The sequence below is a fragment of the Psammomys obesus genome, unplaced genomic scaffold (genome assembly GCF_907164565.1).
Source record: "Psammomys obesus unplaced genomic scaffold, mPsaObe1.curated_primary_1811, whole genome shotgun sequence".
NCBI lineage: Eukaryota > Metazoa > Chordata > Mammalia > Rodentia > Muridae > Psammomys > Psammomys obesus.
In genome coordinates, this window is record NW_026590767.1 from 8,131,740 (window position 1) to 8,153,130 (window position 21,391).

General features: G+C 46.0%; 1 protein-coding gene across 1 annotated transcript in view; it reads left to right on the forward strand.

The window, feature by feature from the left end:
- The window catches only part of Mgmt (O-6-methylguanine-DNA methyltransferase), a 231,763-nt gene that overhangs the window by 187,847 nt on the left and 22,525 nt on the right, over positions 1-21,391 (forward strand). Inside the window, exon 3 of the mRNA XM_055608902.1 lies at positions 2,932-3,092. Within this exon, the coding sequence (XP_055464877.1) occupies positions 2,932-3,092 (161 nt within the window). The remainder of the gene's footprint in view (positions 1-2,931; positions 3,093-21,391) is intronic.

Sequence of the window (21,391 nt, forward strand, 5' to 3'; positions counted from 1 at the left end):
GCTGAGGTACTAGCTAGTCTTAAACTAGCTCCCTGTTTTATCTGTACCTACCCCCCACCCCACGCACCACTCATGCTCTGTGAAGAGTTGGTTGTTTGGGGCAGGACCTAAAGGCAGTCCTATCCTTCCTGTGTCCTTGGCTGAGGGTCTGTGCGCATGGACATGAATTTTATTCACTGTGGTCTGAGTAGGTGGAGTGAGCCCTGAAGACTATAGGCTGCTTGCTGGCTGCCTCAATGTGGAGGAACCTGGTTATCTCCAGCAGACACCACCCCAGTACCCTCAGATCTCCCACTGTCTCCAGAGACCAGGAAGGCAAAACACATTATATATTTTTCCATCTCTCCTCTTAGACATCCTTGATACTCCATTCACTTTGTTAGTGAGCAACAGAACCAGTATAGAATGACTGAGCATATATCTCTAAAATTGAGTAATATCTAAGCCAGGCACGGGCAGTTCTCCCTCCCATCATCAGACATTGCTAATAGGGAAAGCAGTCAGGGCAATGAGACAGTTCCCTCTTCCCCAGGAGACTCCCAAGAGAAGCCTGCAGTCTGCATGGGGAGGGAGCTGTCATCCCTGGGGCCCATCTGGGGAATGTGGGCAGCAGTAGCTTGGACTGATACCTGTTTGTACAGGCACCGAGCTCAGTGAGGACCCTGCTTAGCAGCTTCAGAAAGGCTAGTTTTAATGATAGCCGCAGGATTGGCCAGCTCAGGGCTTGAGTGTGTATGTGTCGAGGTGGTGGGTTGCAGAAGACAATCTTGAGTGTCATTCCTTGGATGTCATCCATCTTCTTGAGACAGGGTTGGAACTCACCAAGCAAGCAGGGTTGTCTTCCACTCCCCAGCGCTGAGAGTATGAGCACATGCACAGCTTTTTCACTCAGGCACTGAGAGTCGAACTTGAGTGGTCATGCTTGTACAGCAAGCACTTTACCATCTCAACTCTCTCCCCAGCCCCCAACCCCAACCCCCCAGCCCTGGCTTCTGCCCTCAGCCATCCACTTCTACGCCAGTATCCTCATGCCTTGTGGCTTTTTTCTCCATCCATCCTCTGTCCCTTCCTGAGGGCCAACAGTGTTTAAATGTTTCTGAGGCTTTTTCTGAACAACTTCCTGTCTTCTCTGAGACCAGCAGAAACCCTGTTGTGCATCCCACCCTGGAAGTTCATCTATTGAAAGATACAAGGACTTAGTAGAGACACAAAGGCCCTCACCATGGTGCTGTCCTATGCGGTTACACACCTGCACAGGCCTGTTTGCAAGGCTCTGCTAGCAGCGTGTCACTGTCCTGTGAGAGTCAAATCTGCAGAACACAAACAAGGAAAGAACTGCACTCACACCCCTGCATCTCCTCAACCAGAACCTTCCTTACATAAAAATCCCTCGACTCAGCCTGCCATAGGGCCTTCTGAGCCTGCTTACCCTGGGAACCAGCTCATCTTCCTGTGGCTTGAGACCTTCCTGCCCTACCTCAGAGGTCTGGCCCTGCTGCTTTTTGCTTTAGTCTGTATACAAAACTGTTGTCCCCATCCCTGCCCACAGTATCTCTAATTGTCCTGTTGGGGGAGGGGGGCCCATCCTGCCCTTCAGCAGGCAGGCCTACTCGGGCAGCCAGGCCTGGGCTTTCCCGGCCCTTAGCACCCCGGTCCCCACCCCACCCATTAAACCTGAGTAGGGCCCCATTTCCAAAGCTGAGTAAAGGCCTCCCTCCTCACCAAGATGTCTACAACAGACCCGTGGACTGAATGAATGCTCCATCCTTCACCAGACACAGGAGCCAAAGGCAAGATTAACAAGGAGTAAAGGAGTCTCTACTCTCTACAGCATCCAGGTCTTTCTACCTTCCGATGAGAACTCTGACCCTGGGCTGCCTGAGAAGTCCCAGAGAAGTTGTTCCTGCCAGGCCCAGAAAGTCACACAGAAGCATGCTGCTGTCTAGAGCCTGGGAATGCAGAGAAGGAGAAAAAAAATCACCAGAGAAATCAGATCCAGTGTCTATGCCTCTTGAGTGTGGATCTCAGAGAACTGAAACAAAAACTGAGTCTGCCATAAAACTTCAGGCTCAGAGCCCAGAGCGCAGAAATGGCCTCCCTTCACAGCGTGTGTTCTTAGCCTGTGGAGCACAACCTGGAAGGCAGACCCCAGCTGAGCATGAACAGTGGGCTCCATGCAGGGCCAAATCAGGGAACAGAAGATAGCCCCATGTAGGAGCAGCAAGAAACCACCCAGAGTTGCTGTGAACCATTTCAATTTTAAACGCCAGGGCATCCGCCGGAGGACAGGGACTACAGAGAATGAGCAGGAGGATTTGTTACTAAGCGCCTCAGCTAGACACCCAAGAGAAGGGGAGTCATCCCACTAGCGGAGAAGCATTAAACTCACAAGGTGATGTCACTTCACACCCACACCAGTGCTGTGGAACATGGGTTGGCATAGTCCTAGGAGCTACCAAAGGTGAAGCTCAAAGCCTTCCGAGAAGCGATGCCCCCTCTGCTGTAGGGATTCAGGGTAAGAGGTGGGAAGTGGACAGTACAGGCTAATTACCTGATGTTTAGGGGAAATAACTCTAGTAGTAATTACCTGATGATGCTGACTTCTAAATCTAAAACCAAGGTGGGGGTAGGAGGATGGGATGTCCCTGTGTGTCCATCTGCTGGTCCCCATCCCCAGGCACCGGATATGCAGAAGCTTGGAATCCATAATTTGGGCCCTCCCTGCACTTAATAAGCTTAGGGATAGGGAAGCAGACATGGGAACTGCAGTGTCTTCCTTCCCAGCATCCCTCAGTGGTCATTTCTGTTATCTGCAGTTCTCTGTGTCTGGCAAAGACACACACTTGGGAGTGGCTGGCAGCCTTCCCCCATTAGCTGCAGTGGGTATGAGCTTCACACATGTGGTTTCTAAGCTTCTTATCCTTTTTGCAGCCCCACAGAGACTCCAGCTAGTCCTGAGGTGCTCGGTGGGCCAGAGGGAGTGCCAGAGCCCCTGGTGCAGTGCACAGCCTGGCTGGAAGCCTATTTTCATGAACCTGCAGCCACGGAGAGGCTCCCCTCGCCTGCTCTCCATCACCCTGTGTTCCAGCAAGGTTGGTAACCACGCTGCCTTTGGGGAGCCTGACTTATTAACTATGGCTGACATCACAGCTCGTTACTGACTACACAGGCTTGGAATTTTTCACATCGTCTAAACACAGGCGGCATGCGGCCAAGCTGAAGGCCGAAGGCTAAGAGCTCACGACCCCACCCATTCCAAGTGGTTGTGTTAGTTTTGGCACATGGTCACATAATTCTTGGCAAAAGCAGTAAAAATGATGCATGCAGATCAACTCTTGACTCTGGCTTGGCTGAAAGGTTTAAATAGGAACACATCTGAATGGCAGTAAATTCTTCAATAAGCTTATTGTTAACTTCAACTTCCCGCCTGCCAACAGCACAGAAAATGAGCCCTGTATCTGGACAGTTAGCCACTCCTGTGAATTTGCTTGGTAACAGTGACTTCAGAGTCCACCACTGCATCTTCCCAGATAAGTTTTAATTTCTCCCGAGTTATCACAGACACATTCTAAATGATGAGAGTAAAATGCACTGCTTAAATACAGTTTGCTAAGGGCACTTAAAGTCTCCTAGTAACCTAAGAAAACATTGCATTTCTTCTAAAGCTTGTTTGGATCTGTTCAGCACAGAAATTAATTACCACAGCTAAGATCATCCTAGGCCTATAGCAGAAATTTATTCTGCATTCTGACTTTTATAAGAAATCATTTAATATAAATTAGTATATACTCACATTCAGACATACGCATGCAAATACATATATCTCTTTAAGGGGAAAAAACTGTGATTTTAACTATGGTGAATTTAAAGCAATCTTAAGGTTCAGAATGGTGTTTACTAAGTATAATTTAAAGGTGCTTGAAATATGCCTGGTTTTCGGTTCGCGCTTGAAAAATAGGGTTGTTTAAAAAAAAAAAAAAAACAAGGTCAAAAGCCCTCTGAAGTCAGACTGATGCCTGACCAAGTTCACTAACAAGGTCAGACAAGTGAGAGTATAAAACAGGGGATCTATTTTATGCAAATAAACTGAAAGGACAGCTGGAATGAATGGGCGCCTTGTTCACCCCTGTGTTGCCCAGAGCTGTCTGCAGAAGGCTGCTCCCAGCAGGGGTACCAGAACTTGTTAGGGGGTCTCTGGGAGAGGTGGGTGGGTATCTGTAGCACTCACTCTGTGTGTCTAGTGACACAGTGTCTTCGACCCACTGGGGAAGAGAATTTGGCTGTGTGCCGGCCTACATTTTGTGTCCAGTACTGTGAGCTGTAGCTGGAGTGGCTGTGTGTGTCTGTTAAACACCTCCAAGTACCTAGCACGGGGGCCATGTGTTGCTAAGAGGTGGCTTCAGATACTTCCAACCATTGTGTGTCTGAACACGGGGGTGGGGGGAGAGTGCCACCTTTCTCTTAGGTCTACCAAGGGCCTGAACCAATAAGGTTCACAGTCTCGGGACAGGGTAGAAAACTGTCTTATAAAGGCAGAGATAGCTGTACAGTCCCATGAGGGAGTAGATGAGGAATGAGCCTGTAAAATCCTAACCTTTTGCCTGTGATTGGTTGTATGAATTAAGGAAAACTACAGAGGCCAAAATTGTAAGGAAATGACTCACTCTTGGCAAAGCAGACAGTAGGGTCTGCTGGCCTGGTGCCACCAGGGTCTAGAGAACAGCTTGGCCCTTACGCAAACCAGACCAGACCTGGAGAAGGTGTGGTGTGCGTCATATCATGGTCACAGTAGGGCTGACCACCAAAACTGTCACCAGAACAGACAGGTATTCCTCTGCAACAACAGATCCAGCGTAGCGAGCGCCCAGTTTCCTGCTCCTGTGCCTCCCAACTGAGGCACCAGACACAAAGAGTCCCCAGGCATGTCCCCAGCACCTCAGGAGCCCACACCAGACCCACACTGAAGCAGTGCCCTACGCCAACAGGTCCTTGCGCTTCTTTGGAACCAGGAAGACATAAGATATAACTATCAGAATAAGGTGAGACCATGGCCGCCCCCAGCTCTGCAACACAGCTGAGCATTTCCAAATAGACCGAAATTCACTCTGGCAGTATTAGATAGAATAGGTTTCTTCCTGGTGTGCTAAGAATTCTAAGACCCAGGCTCCCAAGGTCGCTTGGACCAGGCCTGCCTCTGACAGCTAGTGGCTGCTTCGTGGGCCAGGGTTTCCCACGCCCCAGCATGTGCAGGCCAGGTTTTTTTAATTTAGTGTAGTCATTTGCTCCTGGGCAAGGACCAGGTGTGCAGATTTTACAGTTTGAAGAAGGAAGGGGGAGGGTTAGCTAGGGTACCCTGGCTTACATGGAATTAATTGGGTCTACTCCACACGTGTAAATGACACCCCTCCCCCCACTTTGTCCAGTTTGCATCTTGTGATGCCAGGGAACTAGACAGTAAGAAGGAGAGTCTCACAGAGAGAGGATCTTGAGTTATCTCAGTGTCCTCTGGAAGTTGGGGACCCTAGGCCAGTCTGTTCAGAGCAGGAAGAGTGGATCCATCCCCTTTGATATGGAATTAATGTTTCCTTCACCCGTTCTATTTTCTGTGCATTTTTATTCTATTTGCATATCTTCAGGAGGGAGGTTTGTTGTGGATTGTTGTTTGTTTGTTTGTTTTTATATTCTTTAATATTTAGTCCTGGTCTGTTTATATCAACCTGATTTTAAGAAGAGTATTATGGACTGGAGAGAGGGCTCAGTGTGTACAGTTCTTGCTGCCCAAGCCTGACCACCTGAGACCAGATCTCAAGTGTCCACATAAAAAACAGACACAGAGGTGCACATCTGTTATTCCAGTGCTCCTATGAGCTCTGATGAGACAGGAGAATTACCAGAAGCTACTAGGCCAGATAATCTGGTGAAGGAAGGAAAAACAGGGCCCTGTCTCAAACAAGGTGGAAGCAAGGACCATAACCCAAAGTTGTCTCTGATTTCCATCTATGTCCTGTGGCATGTACTCATATATAAACACGTACAGTTACACACACAAGATGTTTTTAAAGGGGTTTATTACATTTGAGTTTATCCTTGGGCCTCACTATGTATCTTTCGGTCTGAGGCACTGCAGGCCCTTAGGGATAAGCCCCCATGAATCTTCCTTTAGAGTAAGATTGACTTTCTTCCTCAGGGGAAGGACAGCCTCTCCTTTCCAGTGTTCCTCTATACCAATAGTTCTCAACCTCCCTCATGCTGTGACCCCTTAATATAGTTCCTCATGTTGTGGTGACCCCCAACCACAAGATTATTTTTATTGCCACTTCATAATTGTAATTTTGCTACTGTTATGAATCGTAATGTAAATGTGTATTTTCTCAAGGTCTTAGGCGACCCCTCCCCAAAGGGGTCACAACCCACAGGTTGAGAGCCACCGCTGCACAAGTTGAGTGTACAGTCCTTGCCTTGTCGTTTTAAGGATACAGCCTGTGTTAAGTTGAATCCTGTGAAACTGCACTTGGTAGATTTTAAACTACAACCTAACTTCTGATCATTGGAGACTTTCCAAAGAGTAGTAACAGTTGTTTTATCTGGGCATTTATATGTGAAGGAACAGTGGTCTGGGACCTGCTACCATGTCCTGGGCCTCAGCAAGTAAAAGTGCTCCCAGGGGGCAAGGGTGGGGTCCTCTGGGAGAATTATGTCCCCTTTTCAAAGTTAAAATGAGATGGAGCCCAGCATGTTCCTCTCTTGTGCAGCCTGAATTATAGAAGGATCAAAATCAAAGAATGATAGGACAGGAATCAGCAGGCCTGAGGGGCCAAAGGCATTCAGAGCGAGCCCCCAAGGGAGTGTAAAGGTACATTTGGGCACAACCAAGCTGGAAGGGCATGCACTCTAACACCCACACTACTGCTCTTGCCCTCGGAGCTATGTGGAGATTGATACCACTTGCTTTAGAAGCATTCACGAGGGCCTGATCCTGAGACTGTTATCTCTCCAGTAGAAATCTCATGAGCCTTCCACCCTCTCTCCTGGCTGACTGGCTGCCCAGCACATCTGGGTATCCAAGTCTCTTCCAGCCCCATGTAATTCTGCTAAGAAGGAGTAGGGTGGGTGGGTGGGTGGGGTGTCTGGATTTGGAGCTCCCAGGTGGATTGCTGCAATCAGAGGAGGCATCCTACCGGACCTCTGGGTCTCCTGACCTACTCTGGCTGTGTCCATGCAGGGTTGCTCCTGTAGATCACAGGCTTCTTGAGCTCCCTACATGTCTACAATTGTTTATATGCATTAGCTGCCTCTCTCCAGGACACATCAAAGCCCTGATGGGCAGACGCATACCCTAATGTGGATCAGTGCTCTGAAAGAAACTATTGAACTAACTCTGTGGCTCTGTAGCTTTGTGGTACAGTGCTTGCCTGTAGTACAATGCTTGCCTGGCAAGGTCATGAGTTCAATCCCCAACAGTGCCAAAAATAAAATAAAATAATTCTCAAGTCTTCTGACTTCTGAATGCTTTCTGCAATATGTTTCACCCTGTGCTGAGCTGGGGTTTTTTTGGGTTTTTTGTTTGTTTGTTTGTTTGTTTGTTTGCTTGTTTGTTTTTTTAACCTGTAGCAATGCACACTACGGAGTGATGCGCTTCTGTTTATTGACAGGTGAAGCTCTGGATGGTGTGTACCTATGTCTGCCTAACCTAGGAATGTGAACAAAGTGGAACAAGAGGTGTGGGCATCCATTTTTGTCCTGAGAAGAGTTAGCTAAGGTTGTGCATGTTACTGATTGCTTCCAAGTCACTGCAGTGTCTTAGAAGATGGCCTTGGCATCTCAAGAGCGTGGCCAGGGAACCACAGTAGATTATCACCACAGCTAACCAGAACCAGCATAACCCTGGATGCTTCTGGCAGAAATATGCCTCCCCTTTGAGACAGCCAAGGAGTGAGACCATAGGTTCTGTTAAGGTTTGTGAGTGACAGAAGCAGAGAGAGGGAGGGTTGCTTCAGAGCCTGGATTTCCACCAGAACAATCTAAGGTAGATCCAGTGTCAGGATTACCAAGGGCTGGAATACACAGAAATGCTATCTCAGTACAGAATCACAGACCTCAGAAAATTGGGGGCGTCCCCTATGCACAGATCCCATGACTAGGCAGTAGTCCCTAAGGCGCTAGGAAACCTAGCAACCATAGAGCTGGGTCTGGGGCTTCAGCAACAGTCCAGGCTTTGATCCCCGGGAGCTTCAGAGCACTCCATGATTAGAAAGTTGAGCTGGTGAGGGCCTCTGTTTCATGCCACGAGGCTCCACCATGCAACCCAACCTAAGAAGATACCTGCAAAAGTCAGCCAAGTACAAACTTGATGCAGAGGACCCCTACCAATATCAAGAGCGTGAAGGATTCTGCGTTCATTATGAGTGGGGCTTTTGTGTAAAAACATTCACTCTAACTTTCCTCTAGATTTACCTCTGTAAATCTCCAGAAGTGACTACGAAAAGTAAATCCCTCCAGGTTATGTCAGCACATAGAGGGGCTGTCTGCAGAACAGACACTCTCACACCAGATCTGGGGTGTGGCTCTTTTCTAGTGACAGCATGTGTTCAGATTCCTACATGAGAAGGTAGAAATCGCTGCACTACACTCTTCAGGAGTTTTAAATTTGAGATAAGCTCTGAAAGTATAATTACCTATCAAATAAATATTTTTTGAAGAAAAACAGGTTTTCCACTTAAAAGTGGTCTTTAAAGTTTCATTTCCACCGTTAGCTGTGCTGCTCCTAAAGGGAATGTTCACTTCTTTATATTTTGCTGTCCTAGAATATGTGTTTATATATTACAGATAATCATAGTTCAATTCTATATTTATTATTTAAGTCACAGCAGAATTTACTAACAATGTAGATAAATAATACTTAATAAACATGCATAGAATTTGACTATATATTTTCAATATTTTAAGTATTGGTGTATAGTTAGGAATAATGCCAAAATAATTAATGGTAGGAGACAGAAGTGTTAAAAACTATTCCTTAATTTAAATGTTTTCCTGAGGTTTACCTGGACCTCTATGTTCACTCTTAAAATATGAAAATTTTTAGTCTCTTTATCTAAAATCCCACCTGGTTTCTTATGGCAGAAAGAAAAGTCAGATCCTTAGAGAAAAGAGTAAAGAAAGCATCCCTTCTTCCCAGGGTAAGTAGCCACCAGAATGGCTTGTGGCTTTGTGAAGCTGGGAAAACATCCAGGACTGTGGACCCTGCAGGCTCGCTGGGCATGTCCTGCCCTCAGCCATGTTTTTATGCCATATAGTAAATTACTTCTGGAGAAAGTTGAAGGACAAAGCAGGGAAAGAGCATTTTCAAATGTTCATAAATACTTCCTGCTGTTAGCTCAGATCACCTGAGGGTTTTCTTTCACCAGAGTATTCAGGCAAGCATTGACAATGCTTGGGAAGTCGCAGGTGAGCCCTGCCCCTCAGCCAGAGTGAACATATCCCGTCTATCTGTTACTATGGCAACTATTTTTCTTTTCTTTTTTCATTTTTTTTTTTTTAGTACTACTGTTAATTAGGGCGTAAGCACGTATTGTGTGAGGGGAACTCATTCATAAACTTGGGTATGATTTCACGTGTTCCTTGTCTGCCTTTAAAAAAACAAACAAGCATTTCTTCTTGGGCTGAGCTTCTCTGCCCCTTCCCACCCCTCCAAGCAGTGTGATATTCCTCTTGAGCCCTTCCTTAAGTAAATGGCTTTGGGAAGACCTAGCAACTGAGCCAGGGTGACAGACGGGCTTATTGCAGCCAAGACACACTTTTCATAGAAATTCGCATCTCTTTCCTCTTCTCAGAATAAAATATGCAAGAACGAACATAAATGGCATATCCCCCCTTTCCTTCCCCAAGAATTGGGCCTTTGATGTTCAAGAGCAGCGAATATTAAAGGCCAGCCCTGGCAGGCTGTGGAAACCATACCCATTTATGACAAATGTAAAACAGCACAAATCTAGCCGAATTCGATGCTATCATTAGTTTGTGAGTCGCATTCTTGAAAATAACCGTGGAGGAGCCAAATCGGTTTAAAAGAAGATAACAAAATGGTTTAAGCTACTTAGGTTGAATGCCAATTATATTTTAATATTCAACTGAGCATATTTTACTAAGAAAAAAGGCAGCGTTGACGCATGCATAACTCATTGGCAGCGTCGACCAGCTGTGCCACTGTACTCTCCGAATCACTTTGTGCATTTTAGTAGCATGGTAATTTAGTAGAGGCCTACCTGAGTGATGGCATTTTCAATGAGCAGGTAATCTACAGAGAATTTTTATATGGTTATGAGTTCTGTGCTTCAGCCCAGCAACACAAAAATACATCAAGACCAATTACGGTATCAGCTTTCAGTGTGATACCCTCGCCACGCAAGTGCATGTATTTCTGCCCCAGGCATTTCAAATTGCATCTAATTTGAAATCTTTGGGGTTTTAATTAAATTTCAGAATATATGGAATTCTTCATTAGTACCTGCTCTGAATAGCAGATCCCTCTGCCCTCCGTCTCTCGTTAAAGAAGTAGGCGGTGGTAAATAGTGTGCTCAAGAGCTGATCATTTGTGGGGCCCGGGTATTGGAACAGAAATGGTGAAATGCAAAATAATATCAAAAAGATTATTAGTCCGGGGAGAGTCTCTTGATTTGTATTTTAATGGAATTTTACATTTCTCTTAATGATTTGCAAATTGTCCTCTGATTATAAGATGCATTAAGCTTTTCATTTTAATGGCAAAGACACAGCCATTAGCAGAATATTTTTTCCAGTCTTCTTTTTAGAGTGCTTCCCTGCAGCAGATAAATATTGAAACCATTAACACCTTTTGATGTGCACTGCAGCCTTCGTCCTAGATCCCCGCATGGCCAACCATGGTGGCTCATACTGAACACCTGGTCAGGCACCAACTCTCCACCTGAAGACAGGAGGAGGCCATGATACCTGTTTCCTCCCTCGCTCTAAAAAACAGACTTTGTTTTCATTGGGGGTGTCGTCTATTTGTGTTAAAGCTGACACATATAAATACCATCAGTGGTCCAGTTTGTATTAAAAAGCTGACCTTGCTAGGCAGGGGGATGCTGCTCCCAGGCTGTAGCCTGGGGCTGACCATGAAGAGAGAGCAGAGCAACCTGGATGCGTCTATGAAAACCCATGGCAGCAAGGGAGCCACATTGACTCTGTTAAGCCGGCTGACCAGCCTGACCACACACAGCCCCTCACAGTAACCCATGACTTCACATTGGCCTCTGGAATGACATGCCTGCCCCAAGGCCAACACTTGCGGCTTCTACAAAGCATGTAAGTACAAGGCCAAAGCAGCTTCCTGTTCTGCTCTAGAGCACCGGGTCCTCAGGAGCTTTTGACTTTAACTGTGAGGTGCCTCAGAAGGCAATGGAGAGGCTCTCAGGGTTGCATGGCTCCTGCTCTGTGTAACCTACTTACACTAGAGCTCTGCGTCATCTTGTTGAAGCTAGGACTGAGGAAGTTCAGAAAGGGCTGAGTACTTTGTAATAGTGAGGGGAAACCGCCGCCTTATTGAAGAATGTGTCCTCTAGGAATGACATAACTATCACCATTTTGAATATTCAGGAAACCTGCACAAGACTGGGCCCTTTTGTGTTCCATCGCATAGCAGGGAGGCTCACAAAACCCTACTCCGCCCTTAAGGGTTTATGGTCAGTTAATAGCTTCTAGTGAGGCAGCATTCACAAAGCCCGCCCCCGCCAGACTACATATAAACAGTTAATGGTGGCTAAGAGAGACTGCTTCCTCAGTGATACAATCACTCATGAGTAACCTATGCTAAGCAATACCAAATAAAACCGTCGGTTCACCAAAGCCTACTTTGGTCATTTCTTTGGCCTATTGTTGGTGCCCTATCTAGGAATGTAGACATTTTTGTTGTTGTTGTTCTCCCAAAGTTCACATGTCTGTCAGAGCCAGTGCCTTTCAGGAATATCCCTGAGCAGCTGTGGTCCTCCACAATTACTTCCTGTCTCACCTCAGCCTGCTGGCTCTTGAGGAGAAACACAGAGAACAGCATACCCATTTTGGGGGGACCTCTGTGAGCAGGTACCTGTCAAGATATCTGGGAGCTGAGCACAGTCAGCAAAGCCCATGGGTACACCCATTGCCTCCACAATCCCTGATCTCCTCATGACCCCAGGCAACTTCTCCAGCCTCTGGAGTGCCATAATAAAGTGACAGATTCGTCAGAGTTCTGGAGGCTGAGAAGCCAGGACCAAGGTGTCAGCCGGGCCGATTTCTGCATTTGAGTAGCAAGCTTTCTTGCAGCCATCTCTAGCACCTCTAGCTTCTCCAGCACCTCTCTGACTTCCTAAGGATACCAGCCAGATTGGATTAGCACCAAGCATAAGACCCCAATGAACCTCTTCACCTCAAAAGGCACTCTCAAAACTGTGTTGTGCCTTGAGGTCCTGGAGGATTGGCTTGAGTTAACTTATTTGGTGCCCCCCTTCAGGCCCTGCCATCTCCTAAGTCACTGGCATCCTGCGTGGAGCTAATAGTTGGGCTGTAGAAAGCTGTCATGACCCAGCACAAGAACCACCTGCTAAGGAATCAGATGTCTCCTTTTCAGAATCCATACAGTTGGGAGTGACACTCAGCACCAAGTTCTGCATGATATAGAACTCAGAGAAGACTCGGTGTCTATGCTGAGGGGCCGTTCTGCACCTCCAGTGAGCTTACCTGAGTCCCTTCTCTGTTTGCTGTGTGTTGTTGGCTAGAAGGAACATGGTCACCCCAATCCCATAGCTTGCCAAAGAGCATTTTGGTTTTTAGTCTGTCTTGTAAATAAGTGCTGGAGATAATTAAGACTTTCAACTGGAAAAAAGAATATCCTGCAACCTGTAGTTTTGTCCCCCTGTACACTGTAAATGGCTTTTCAAGGGCCTGTGAGATGACTCGACAGGTAAAAGTTCTTGCTGCCAAGTTAGATGACCTGACTTAGACCCCTGGGACCACATGATAGAGGGAGAGAGCAACTCCTTCAAGTTGTCCTCTGACTTCCACACACATGTCATGGCATGGCCATGCACATAGACACATGCACATATATATTTTAAAAATGTAATTTTTAAAATTTTAAAAATGTAATAAAATTTTAAGTGGCTGCTCGAAGGGACTGCTGGAATCCAGAATGAGAAGGACTGCATGAGTCCCTAAATGTCAGAACTTTGCCTCTTCAGCAGGCCACAGAAGGTGCTGTGGTATGGCTGCGCCGTGTCTGTGTCCTCCAACTCAGTATGCACATTTCTTCGCTTTCTTGTTATCTTCCAACTCTACAGGAGCGATGTAGCCATCTAACCTGTGGGGTGCTCTTCCCTGTCTGCTTACATTGCTTCTGACTTTCGCTCTGTCATTTACTCCTCGTAATTGATTCCTCGGTTTCAAGGCATTCTTCAATGTGTATGGCACAGGATGAGTCGGGGGCAGCAGTGATGAGGGACACATAATACTCAACTAAACAGGACCTTACGCAGCCATGGTGTTGCCAGTTGCTCTATGACCCGGGGATCTGCCGCCTGCCCATGTTCCTAGAGCCCACTCAGAATGGTCTCCCTGTCCAAGCATATGGCCCAGTGTCCAGCTCACAGCAGAAGCTGTAAACTTGGGAATGCATAACACAGGGTGCCAGCCCTCTCCCGGAACACTGTGTAATGTCTGCAGCCTGCATTTCCCCGGAGGGTAAATGCACATCCTGTCCCCATTGCCCTCAGACTGTAGGTACCGCATATACTAGTGTATCTTTTGTACCAGACTCTTGTTCTAAATATGGAAGCAAGAGGTCTCATGTTGAGTGCCTGCTGAGTCATTGATCGGGGGACAGGCGTGTCAGTGTCAGAAGAGTCACTAGAGCAGTTCTAGAGCACATGGATGCGAGACTGATGCTTCCAATATTTTACCGTGAACCTCAGACCAAAGAATGTTCACATGGGTATATAAAAACAATAAAGGACAAGGCACAGATGCACCTGCCGCAACTATGCCTACCCCAGGCCTGCCTGCCCTCTCCCCTTTCCAGTACTGTGCCTATCATTTAAATGAGTAAAATATCAGTGTCTTTCTGAGTTGCTTCTTTCAAAAAGTGTGTTTATGAGAACAGGTTTTTGGAGTCCTTCAGAGACCATCCATTTCTTAAGCTGCTGTGGAGAATCCCATAGTGCAGGTGCCCATCATTTTTCCCTGTCCACTATGAGTGGGCATGTGGGTTTTTCTGAGGTTTTGCCTTTAAAAACTACTGCTGTTGCTGCTGCATCTATTATAGTCATGTGTCTAGTGACCCTGCTGACTGCCATCTGTGGGCAGAGTGCTGGAGAAGAGTGAGCTGTGCAGAGAAGGAATTCCAGGAGTCTGGTGTCCCCTTGAGCCTAATGCAGAATACTGTCATGAGTGTGTTTGGAAGCCAGAAACAACGACTGGAGAGCTGAATGTTAGGCATTCCCAGAGCACTGAACATAACGAGACCCAGAAAATATATGGGCAAGGATGGTGAATATTTTCTCAGCATTCTTATTTTTAAAATAATCAACTACTCACAGTAAAATTTATTTTGTATTATTCCCTGTTTGGGGTTTTATAATATATGGAGAAGTAAAATACATAACAAGAGTAGCACGGAAGATAGGACTGGGGACTGGAAATACACTGTGATATGTTCCTTATGTTCTTGTGAGCAAGTGGGGCGTTATTTAAGGATAGACTGTGATAAATCATGATGCATATTAACAATACTAGACTGCCACTGAAAACCAAAATGTATAGCTCAAAGCAAAATGCTTATTTTTAAAACAAATATAAAAGAAAGCCAAGGAATGGAGAACAAAAAAGCAAATGAGAGAAATATTGATTTGGAAGACTCTAATCCAGTCATGTCAATAATTACATTAAATGTAAATGTTCTTAAGATTCAAGTAAAATGGCATAGATGAAAAGACTTGTCTTTAAAAAGAAATCTAGACTCTACTAAATATTTCCTATAGACATAGATACTTTAAAAGAAAGAAAGCCTGAGGAGATAGCTCAATTGGTAAATTCTTTGCTACACAAGCCTGAGGATATGAATGCCTGCTCTCCCTCAGCTGTAAACATTCAGGCACTACAGAATACATATATAATCACAGAACTGAAAAGGCAGAGACAGGAAGATCCCTGGACTTTTCTGGCTATTTAGTTTAGCCAATCAGTGAACTCCAAGTTCAGTGAGAGACACTGTCTCAAAAACTAAGGTGGAAAGTGATTGATACCCAAGGTTAACCTCTTGCCTCTATACATATACATGTACATATATGTGAACCTACCTGCACACAGTTGCACATGCATAAACATACACCAAAAATATAATATTTTCAAAATTCTGTGAGATATTCTATATATTATATAACCTAAAAATAAAGACAGCTACATTTAATTACTTTTGATATATACTTCTTTTATTTGCATTTTGTATAGTATTATTTCTTTTATATTTTGGGGGGAATACAAAGTGAATAAACTATAATTAATAAAAGTAAAAAATAAAAAACATTCAAAAAAAGAAATTATAAATAAGTAAGTTATAGAGCTTACATTACCTGATATTAAAACTTCTTTCAACTTATGTGTGACAGGGACATAGTGATATGTACAAGACAATGTGATAGGCATCCAAACTTAAAACAGATACCCCTAAAGCTGGAGAGACAGATGACTCAGCAGTTAAGAGTACATACTGCTATGCAGAGGACCTGAGTTTGGTTTCCAGAACTCATGTCAGGCAGCTCAAAACCACCTGTTAACACCAGTCCAGGGAATCTGATACCATATTCTGGGCTTCACAGAAACTGCACTCATAATGCGTGTGTGTGTGTGTGTATGTGTGTGTGTGTGTGTGTGTTTTAAAAAATAGAGACCTGTATGCTTTCACAGTTATTTTATCTTTGTAATGGAAAATAGTAACAACTGGATGACCATTTTCAAAAGGGTACCTAGCTTAATTCCTGCCTTACACCATGTATACAAAAATTAATATAAACTCGGTTATATTAAACATAAAGTTGAAATCATATGGCTGTAAGAAAAAGCATAGATAATTCCATAAGCGGGTGTTTCATATATCCCAAAAGATAAAGTTATGAAAGAAATTGCAGCGTTGTTGCAAGTAAAAGCACCATTAATAAAATGAATGGGTTGTAATAAATAATAATAATAAAGAAAAAAACTTAAAAATAAAATGAATGGGCAGAACGCAGAGGAAAGAGGTCTTTCCAAAGCATCTAGCAAGAGTTTCTAGGTGGGATATATGAAGGTTTCAGGACACCACCGTCGATAGGTAAGCAGAGGACGTTGGCTTCACAAAGCAGTATGTCCAAATTGTCCTGGAGGCACATGAAATTGGAGAGTGTCTTTGGCGAAATCCAACTTAAAGCAATTAGATGTCTATCTAGGCCCAGGTGGCTGAGGTGAAGAAGGCTCACAATACCAAATGTCTGTAAGGAGCTCTCCTGCCATACATGTTGGTGGTTGTAAATGGTAGAACATCTTTGGGACAAGGTATGCTCCCATGCCCTCTTACCCAGTATTCTCACTCTTAGCAAATATATGAAAGCCGTTCACAGTAGCATTACTTGTAATTATCAACAACTGAGATGGTCCAGTGTCTGCTTGCGGGAAGATGTGGATTAATGGAGCTGTGCCCACAAAGATCCGGTCCTTGTCTGCATGCTCGGTGACAGGAAAGTGTGGACTGCAGCCACATTCCACATAAGCTTGTCTTGGTTGTATGCTGCCCAGGAACCAGGCAGAAAGAGCATGTCTGGTTTTGCTTACAGAATGAAAGTCTACAGTTAGCAAAAGCTGATCGGGGCCAGGAAAAAAGAAAAGTGTAACTGCCTCTGGGATGTGCAGACAGCAACTGCCTGTGAAGGAGGCCTGAGGGATGTCCCAGCATAACTCTTAACAACATGAGCTACACAGGTACATGTATTTGTCAAAACTCATCAGGAGCACACTGAAGATGTGTGTTTCCTTGTATACAAACGCTACCTCAAAGGAGAAAAAGAACTAAATTGACATTGAACTCTTAATTAATGGCATATGAGCTAGCTTGAGAGGAACTGATGTCTTCAGTTGATTTTGAAACGTGGTAAAAATTTGAGATGGGTAGAGAAGTAGAAAGTGGCCAAAGTGAGGGATAGCAAATACAGGTGCTGCCGTGCAGTTGGATGGGGGGTATGTGCGTATTCATTGGAAGACTATGTGTTTGAAGTGATTGTTAGGAACCTCTCTTTCTAGAAATCAAACCTAGGGAAAAGTATGTTGATGTTAACCAAAGCCCATGTGATGTGAAGTGACCATGCTTGTCGAAGTCACGTGTAATAGAAATATATCTTGAAGACCTCTGCTGCCAATCCTGTCACAGGCACAGAGAAGGTGGCCAAGCATGCTGGCTCTGGAGGTGACAATAATTAACCCATGAACAGATAATACCACACCACGGGGCAAAAGACCCTCAGGAAATCAAGTGTGGTAGAGTGGCCAGAGCCCTGAGTGAGATGGCATATAGACTAAATGCAGGAGGAAGTAAGAGTAAGCATGGGCCACACCAAAATCTAGTAGGGAAGAGTCCCAGGCAGAGGAGCAACCAGGCACAAGTGTTCAAGAGTTATGATGGCTTCTAGAAATTACTCAAATGGGATAGCTACCATCAAGCAGTTGAGAGAAACAGACAACAGACACTCTGTTCAGTGCATCCCATGTGCAATAGCCTAAGAGCCAGTGGCGTGTGATTGCCAGATGGATACTGGCTGTGTGCCTTGTGGACTGCAAAAAAGGAGCAGAAGATGATGGAACGTCAGGACACTGGCCCAGAAACAAGTTGAACCTTGCAGGGAAGACAGGATTTTGAGGGTAGTGTGGGTCTTCTGCTCTGCAGTAAGACATCTGTGCCTCTGGTATGGGGACTGAAAGTAAGGGACTTGGTGAGGTCAAGGTTGCGGTTCTGTGGACCTGTGTGAAGAGGAGGTGTCTGGGTGCACACTGGAGATCCTGAGCATATGCTGGATCTGTGCCTGGGACAGTCAGCATCAGCAATGGCCTCCTGCACCCTCTCTGTGCTCTGAGCTGGTCTTAGGGGTAAGGACCTTGGACTTTGAACATTGGATTGGGTTGGGCCATGGCTGGCATGGAGCTGCTGTGTCAGTCAGCTTCCTGACACTGTAATACCTACTGGAGGTGACTTAGGAGAAGGAAGGATACATTTGGGTCTGTATCAGGGTTCAATTCATGGTCACTTGGGCTACAGTAACAGAGAACATTCCAGGTAGCAGGGACAGGAGAGAGAAGAGGCCAGTACCCCATTATCACCTCCAAGGACATACCCCAATGACCTAACCTCCATCTGCTAAAGACCCTATCTGTTAAAGATCCCATTGGCTCCCTATAGTGCCACAGACTGGGAACTGATACTTCAGCACAGGGGCCTTTAGGGACACAACTGTAGATCCACACTGTAGCAGTCAGAAGTTCCCATAGTCACCTGAGAACCAAGATAGCCACACTGTGAAGTGAGTGGCCTGGAAAAGATGGGGAGACCCATAGGAATGAGAAGAAAGAAGCTGAAGGAGAGCCTGCTGAGGGTGCTAGCCCAAGTGGAACGTCCACAGGTGGTCATGGGAAGGCCTTGGGAATGAATGAAGCCAGTAGCTGACCTTACTACGGTTCCCATACCAGACTTCACTGGTGGCAGCAGTCACCATGAGTGAATTCGACTGGCTCCCTCATCTGAGAATAAGAGTATCAGCCCTTTCCACATTAGTCTCTTATTGCCTCCCAGCTAGGTAATAGCCAAAGGAAAAGCCAGAACCCCCCTACCTCAGGTCTCACCTACTCCCTTCACTTGGCTCCCTCGTCCCTTAATCCCCTCCCACCGCCACTTCCTGCGGGTCCCTGCTTCAAGGCCACTTGCTCAGAAGCACTATCTCTGGCTACGCCCCCACCCAGCATCCTTGCACTTAAGCCCCTCATCTTGGTACATTGAGCTGTGAGGAGCACTGACACACCACTCCTCCCCAGCTCTGTAAGAGCAGAAACGAGTGCCAGGTGTCAGTAAACGGACTGCTTAGTGAATGTTTACTAATACGTGATGTTCAGAAATGGATTTATAAATCCCCCTTGTCTCTGCAGAGGAGAGGTCATTTCTCTCCAGCGGCAGCAGTGAGCCGCTCCCCAAAACCCCAGGATCCCCACAGAATGGAAGTCAGGCCTCTGAACCTTCCTCTTCCCTGATGATGGCCAACTTCAGGGAAGGGATATGATGCCTAGTGGAAAGAAAAGCTAAGGAACCAGGGTTATCACCCACCCACACCATCTTTGCGCCCCATCCCTGCTAGGAGGTGAAGGGATCCAACCCCATTCACCGTATGCCTGCCAGGCTCCTCTGCATGGTGGGCTTTCTCCAGAACAGGTACATTCCCCAACCACCAGTCTGCCATCCCTCTACCTGCTCCTTGTGCTCCCCCGCCACACACACACACACACACATTCTCACCTGCACAGCCTCTTCCTCATTTGAATAGGTGAGAAACCAAAGGCAGCTGCCCCATTTGAGCTCACTTCCACCGCTCAGAATTCAGTCACAACTTCTTTTGAATTCCTCAGCTGCCCCGAGGCAGAGGCTCAGTGTTGGTACTGAGATTAATCCCCAAAGAGCCCCTCATTTCTCTGCAGAGAAATTAGAGCTGCCAGTTTTCCTTTCGCCTGTCCTTCTGACAGCTCTGTCAGTAATGAGATGCCTGCTCCGTGGCGTAATCCCCATCCTACGGTGAAGAATAATTCATTAAGAAATTAAGGGCCCAGCTCCTTTCCGTTGGGTTGGTCTTCAAAAGTTAGCTAATGGCAACGGTGGCATGATTATCAATGAAAAATTATTCAGCATACCTCAGGGCCATTCCAGACACTCCTCCTTCCTCTCTGGGGTTGTCAGTGTCCCGGAAATTAAGTTGGGTGACATGGACTGAGGGGGTTGTCTGTGCATGGGGCCAGGAGGGCAGGTCAGGCACTGCACCAGTTTGAGAGAAGCTTCTTCTAAGACCTGGGTTTGCATCATGAGATACGGCTGACAGCAGTGGCAATTTCTCCCTCTCCCTCCTCTGCCCCCCGGGAAGCGGGAGTCAAGGTCAGGGAATCTTCTAGAGGTTGCAGATAAAATGCATGAGACTAAGGGGAGGAGCTGCATATAGATTTGGGGGGGGGGGAGATCGTTGACATAGTTTTGTTTCATTTTATTTTATTGTCTCTGTTTTCTTTTTTAGTTTTTGAAATGGGGTATTAGTCCAGCCTAAATTGATGTCAGATTCAAGGTCCCCCCCTGCCTCAGTCTCTCTCAGTGTTGCTGGTGTTCTCAGGAACCTTCAGGTGCTTATTGTGAAATAGTGTGGTTCTGACACTAGCTACCCAGTGCCCATCTTTGGAGCACATTGAAACCCCCAAAAGGAAGGGATGATTTTATGGCAGTCTTGTTGTCATTGCCTTATGGGGAAGCTAAGAACCCTTAAGGTGGGTAATGTTGATCAGTTATCCTGAAGCCGATGTTCTGTGGAACGCTGTTTGGATTATGGTGTGACAGCATTGCCTCTGTACGTGGACCGGTGAGTGTGCAAGGCAAGTTAGTTTCTCCTCCACAGTGGCCAGTTCAGAGCTCAAAGCATCATCCATCTGCAGAGCCTGTAGGATTCTGAGGAAGGGAAAGAAGCCACGTGCTCCCACGGAGAACCTCCAGAGAGGTTTGTGTAGGGTCAGGACGTCAAATGGCATTACAGCAAAAAACCTTAGATTTGGTTTGATTTTCCTTCTTTTTATGATTAACCTCAGTAATACAGTGCCGACCCCAAGTCAGCCTTCTCTACCACGGCTCTTCCCCCTTGTCCTCTGCCCTCTCAGACTGTTTTACACAGTGTATTTCTCTGTATTCCTGCTATTGTTCTGACGCCATTAACCCCTGTTCAAAAGTCAGTCCTTCGGCTGTTGAGCTGAATGACAATTATTTGAGTGGTAGAGGGTGTTAACGTATAATTATTCACATTCACACCCAGACAGTCACAGCTTAATCATTTCTCTGTAGGCTTCCTGAAGTTTGTGCTTAAAGTCTTAGGCATAATTCTTTTGTTAAGTATGTTCAGGAGGCTGGAAGGTAAGAGCGCATCTACCCAGACGGAGCTTCAAGGAGGTCCTACCTCACCTCCTGGGAATGCAACTTGCAGGTGAGACCCCTGCTGGTTCCTGGCTCCTCCTTGGGTGGAAGGTTGATTTCCAAGGGCTAATGGTGTAATCTGTCTGCAGGATGAGCTCAGAGATTGTGTCTGGGGCA